At 49.2% G+C, this 5,899-nt stretch overlaps 1 protein-coding gene across 1 annotated transcript in view; it reads left to right on the top strand.

The window, feature by feature from the left end:
• Positions 1-4,501: 4,501 nt before the first annotated feature.
• Positions 4,502-5,899, top strand: part of LOC100959657 (coronin-7) — a 68,139-nt gene continuing 66,741 nt past the window's right edge. Inside the window, exon 1 of the mRNA XM_023513748.1 lies at positions 4,502-4,601. Within this exon, the coding sequence (XP_023369516.1) occupies positions 4,542-4,601 (60 nt within the window). The 5' untranslated portion in view covers positions 4,502-4,541. The remainder of the gene's footprint in view (positions 4,602-5,899) is intronic.

The raw sequence follows: 5,899 nt of genomic DNA, 5'->3' as shown, positions 1-5,899 counted from the left end.
CCACCTTAGGTGTACGTGGCTGGCGCCTTAGCCGGTTGAGCTATAGGTGCCGAGCCACCAAATTCTTAAATATTCTTTTTTTTGGAGACAGAGTCTTACTCTGTCACCTTAGAGTAATATGGCATCATAGCTCGAATCAATCTCAAATTCTTGGGCTCAAATGATCTTCCTCTCTCAGCCTCTCAAATAGCTGGGATTTCAGGTGCTCACCATGGTAGGTTTTCTATTTTTAGTAGAGACGGGGTCTCACTGTTACATGGACTAGTTTCGAACTCTTGAGCTCAAGCTATCCACCTGTCTTGGTCCCCCAAAGTGCTAAAATTACAGGCGTGACCAAATTCTTAATTATTCTTGAAAATAGGATCTGTGAAATTTAAATTACCACACCAGGCACCAACCTAACTAGACATCATTGTTTTGCTGGAATTTGGCTTGCCATTTGACAGCCAGCCATTCAGGGTAAAGAAATGTCTTCCAGCATTCTTACAACCAGTGGAGTTGTCTGCATTGCTAGAAGTATAGAGAAACAAAGCTGGTAATTCATAGGCTGTGGGACTGGGAGGGATCTCAGAGGCCCTCCAGTACAACTTTGCTGTTCACAAAGTAATTTATTCTGCTGAAGTTTGCAGGAGCCGTAGTGCTCCCACCTCTCTACTAAAAGGAATCATTCTCTCCAACCAGAATGGATTTGGGAACATGTGAGATGGATGGTCACTCTCTGGGCCTTGATATCCCTCTGTCCCTTCCCTCTCCCTAGCTATGGAGCTCAGCTTGGCCACTGAGTAAATGGGAAAGCTAACCTTCTTCTACTCTGCTTCCAACAGGCCCCCAAGTAGTCGTATGACTTAGCACGGCAGAGAAAGTTAGAGGTCACAAACTTAGGTGTCAAGGCCTGGTGGGAAGAGTGGAGTAGCCAAGTATAAGATGACAAGGGCCAGTGGAACTGTGGCGAGCGGGAGATACCTGCTATAACAGTGACACATGGTACTAAGATGCAGCCACTGTCACCATGTGAGGATGTGGACCCAGCATTGCCAAAGCTTCCCATTTTCCAGAAGAGACTGAAATCCAAACTTTAATGAAATTTCCCAGTTTTATTTAAATGTTGTAAGATTTAATTAAAAAATTAAAACATATACTGGGTGACTTAAACAACACACTCTTATTTTTCTCAGTTCTAGAAGTTGGAAGTGCAGGATCAGGGTATCAGCATGATGAGGTTATTAGTGAGAGTCCTCTTTCTGGTTATGTCCTTACATGACATTCCTTGGTGGGAGAGAGTGAATTTTAGTCCCTTTATGTTTTTGTAAGGACACTAATCCCATTATAAGGCTTCACTCTTGTGACCTCAGCTAAACCTAATTACCTCCTAAAAGCCCTATATCCTCATGTTGTCCCTTGGTGGTTGGGTAATAGTCACCATATGAATTTTGGGAAGACGAAAACATGAAATCCATGACAGTATCTGTGGACCAGATGTAGCCCATGTTATGTCCATTTGTTACCTTGGGGGATTAATGTCTTTCTTAATTTCTGAAAGTGCCGCCTTAGTCCCATCTGGCATAATGGCAGATCTATAAATAGGCTGGGCATGGGCCTCATGCCTTCAATCCTAGGACTTTGAGAGGCTGGGGTGGGAGCACTGCTTGAGGCCAGGAGTCTAAGAACACCCTTGGTAACATAGTGAGACCCCCATCTCACTTGATCTTAGCCAAAAGGCCAAGAAGTAATGTGAGACCCTATCTCTGCAAAATATTAAAAAGTTAGTCATGTATGGTGGCATGTGCCTACTGGGAAGGCTAAGGTAGGAGGATCACTAAGGCCCAAGAGTTCAAGGCTGCAGTGAGCTATGATCACGCCATTGGGTTCCAGCCTGGGCAACAGAACAAGACCCTGTCTTTAAAAATAAAAATATAATGGGGCAGCACCTGTGGCTCAGTGAGTAGGGTGCTGGCCCCATATACCGAGGGTGGTGGGTTCAAACCTGGCCCCTGGCCAAACTGCAACAAAAAAATAGCGTTGTGGCGGGTGCTACTTGGGAGGCTGAAGCAAGAGAATCACCTAAGCCCAGAAGTTAGAGGTTGCTGTGAGCTGTGACATTACAGCACTCTATGGAGGGCTATAAGTGAAACTGTCTCTACAAAAAAAATAAATAAATAAAAATAACAATAAAATAAAATAAAAATATAGTGGCCAGGTGCAGTGCTTCACACCTATAATTCCAGCACTCTGGGAGGCCGAGATGAGTGGCTTGCTTGAGCTCACAAGTTCAATACCAGCCTGACCAAGAGTGAGACCCTGTCTCTAAAAATAGCCAGGCATTGTGGTGGTTCCTTGTAGTCCCAGCTACTTGAGGGGGCTGAGGCAAGAGAATCACTTGAGCTGAAGAGTATGAGGTTGCTGTGAGCCATCATGCCACACACTGTACCCAGGGCAACAAAGTGAGTCTGTCTCAAGAAAAATAAAATAAAGATATAAAAACCTAAAGATAACAATGAAGTGACACCAAGCAAATTTGAGAGATTTACATGAATCTTTGTGTAGAAGTGATTTATATTTGGACCACAATGTATAATGTCTAAACATCCCCTTCCTAGAAAATTATGTCAAGTACTGTTGATGCAAACGGTAATTAAAGGATGGTACTAAACTATTAGTAATTATTATTTAGAAAACAACGTCTAGTATGATTGCCTCAAAAGTTAAAAATAAAACTACCATATTATCCAGCAATCCCACTTCTGGGTATATACTCAGAAAGCCAGCTCTCAAAGACATATCTGTACACCATGTTCATAGCAGCATTATTCACAATAGCCAAATGTCCACTGATGGATACATGGGGTGTACATATACAGCAGACTATTATCCATCCTTAAAAACGAAGAAAATCCTGTTACATTCTACAACACAGATGTACCTTGAGGACATAATGTTAAAAGAGAAATTAATCACAAAAGAAATAAGGGCATCTGTAGTCCCAGCTACTTGGGAGGCTGAGGCAGGAGAATCGCTTGAACCCAGGAGTTGGAGGTTGCTGTGAGTTGTGATGCTACAGTACTCTACTTATGACAACAGCTTGAGGCTCTGTCTCCAAAAAAAAGTTGTGCTTAAGTCACTTAGTAGGGGCTTAGCGCCTGAGGCTCAAGCAGCTAAGGCACCAGCCACATCCACCTGAGCTGATGGGTTCGAATCCAGCCTTGGTCCGCCAAACAACAATGATGGCTGCAACCAAAAAATAGCCGGGCGTTGTGGCCGGCGCCTGTAGTCCCAGCTACTTGGGAGGCAGAGGCAAGAGAATCGTTTGAGGCCAGGAATTGGAAGTTGCTATGAGCTGTGATGCCATGGCACTCTACCCAGGGTGACAGCTTGAGGCTCTGTCTCCAATAAATAAATAAATAAATAATAAATCAGTAGGTTAATGGTAAGTAGACTTTTAGTCCTCACAATTTACCTGTGAGTAAAGAAAAAAAGAACCTGTGTCTTGGAGTCTTTTGGAGCCCATCTCCAGACCAAATTTTCAGAATCACCGCAGCTAAGATTGTCATCTGAGTAGGGTTGTGGCCAGAGAACTTTTGAAGCAGCTGGCCATTCGCGACCAATCATTTGCAGTCCTCAGACCAAAGTCCTTTTTCAGACACTTCTGAACACATGTCTTTCAAGCAGAAAGCATATTCTGGATTCATGGAGTCAGTTTTCAAAGCAAAGAGAAATGCTTGTGGAATGAACCGCCCCAGATGGACTGAACCTGGTCTCCTTTTTCTCTCGGTTTGCTGGGAATTAAGCCGGGCAGAGCACAGTCTTCTAAGGGATTCTTCCCTGCTCTTATCTTTCTCCTCTTCTGCTTATCGGTAAATCAACTTCATTAATTTGCTAACGTGCTGCCCCACCCACGCTCAAGCGGAGGGAACAAGCCAAGACAAACCCTAATAAAGGGATGCCCCCACCCACTCACTGAACCCGCCAAGCCTAAGCAGGGTGAGTGGGATGCAAAGGCTTTTGCACAGGCCCTAGAACAGAGATTTGCATCCTCCCCCACTTAGAATTGGTGTCTCCTTGATCACCAGTTTCCCTTCACTAAAAAGGAATTAATTTCTGCTTTCTCTACTTGAGGAGACAGTGCGAGGAGGGCGTGCGAGGTACACAGAAAAGCCCCCCGCGGCAAATCGCGCCGGTAAAATCAGCGATTGTTGAACTCCAGTTCTCACGCACGCACCGCAGGGGGCATGGGCGGACAGCTGCGACCCACGTGACCTCCCACCCGCGCCTGCCGGTGGCTTCTATAGGGGGCGTGGCTTGGTGGGGCGGCTTTGCCTCTATGGGTCTGGAGGCGGGGCCAGCAGCGCGAGGCAGTGTAGGAGCGGGGGCGTGGCCTGGCGGACTGGAGGTGGCGGCGATTGGCCAGAGGTTGTGTCGGGGCGTAGCCGCAGGCTGCGGGCTGCGGGTGGGGCCACAGGCAGCGGGAGTTCGGGCTGCTTCGCTTGCACCTGAGAGCTGATACCCGGTTCCTCGTAGCTTTGCGCGCCGCAGTCCCCGCCGCCATGAACCGCTTTAAGGTGTCCAAGTTCCGGCACACGGAGGCTCGGCTGCCCCGTCGCGAGGTGAGTCCGGTCTGTAGGCCCCGCACTCTCACCCCTGGTCCTGGCCGGCTGCCCTTCCCTCTGCCCGGGTCCCTCACCCGGACATCCAGAACCAGAGCCCTCCTCCCTTAGGGCGCCCCCTTCAGGTCTCGGCCCTGCTGTGCACGTCGTTGTGTAGCCACCCGGAGGGGAGAGTCCGGCGCTCCTGTGACTCGCTCTGGCCGCCCTGGTAATCCTGGCTGTCTGTCCAGCTCGCCCGCCTCGCCCCAGGACCCCCGAGGCGGCGCAGCCCAACGGGCCAGGGTTGAGGCCTGAGAGGCCGCCTGCCTTCTTGGTTTCCGGTCCGCCACTCTCGGGAGCCAGAGCTCGGGTGCTGCTAGCACCCGGCTCCTCCCGCTGCTCCTGATCGCCCCTGCCCCGGGCTAGGGTGTGAAAGAGATGTCCTTCTCTCCCCTGGCCTCAGCTTGTCCGAGTGTGTCTGCTGAGGGAGGTAGCCCCTCCACCAGACACGCGCACCTCCCTTGGGTTTCCGCCGGCGCTTCCTCTTCTGCTGAGCCAAGCTCTTCCCTTACTCTGGGTGATGCTGCCTGGGGAAGCTTGAGCAGGTGAAACCCAGAGCAAGAGGCGAGCCAATTGCTGGGAGCACCTCGGACTTCCGAAAGGGCAGCAGGACTGATTCGGATTATGCTTTAGGAATGATGCCAGCCCTTATCTGCTGCTTCCTGTGTTATTTAGAACGCATGGGAGTATCCTCGGATAACTGGGCCTAGGAATTGACCTCTAGTGACCCCATTAGAGGTCCAAAGCACGTCAGGGCAACCTGGAACAGAGGCTCCATTTGCGTTCCCTGGGCGGTGTTTCTTCTGCACCTACTATGTGCAGCTGAGGCCACAACAGCGATCATAACACCTTTTTCTTTCCCCTGTAGCTTTCTAGCCTCGTGAGAGAGACCGCTAGCAAACAAGGGCATTGCAAGTTTTAATGAGTACATTCAAGAACGCACATGAGGGGTAGAATGGAGAATGGTGAGGTGGGGCATAATCTGGATAGGGTGGTCAGGAAAGGCTGGCTGGAGGAGGTAGCATTCAGCTGAAGCCAGAAGGATGAGAACTGAGAAGGAACTTAGTGGAGGAATGGATGTGGATAGAGGGCAGTGACCAGGGAAGCATGGTGACAATGAGTCCAGAGCAGTCCTTACAGAGCCCAAGGGCCACAGAAAGAAGTTGGGTTTTATTCTGAGTGCAGATGAGGAGCCATTGAAAGATTGGGAGGGCTCGGCGCCTATAGCTCAACCGGCTAAGGCGCCAGCCACATACACC

Source organism: Otolemur garnettii, unplaced genomic scaffold (genome assembly GCF_000181295.1).
Source record: "Otolemur garnettii isolate 467f Iridium unplaced genomic scaffold, OtoGar3 scaffold00044, whole genome shotgun sequence".
In the NCBI taxonomy this organism is placed as follows: Eukaryota; Metazoa; Chordata; class Mammalia; order Primates; family Galagidae; genus Otolemur; species Otolemur garnettii.
The sequence above is the reverse complement of the archived record's forward strand: the minus strand, read 5'-3'. Positions and strand labels throughout refer to the sequence as shown.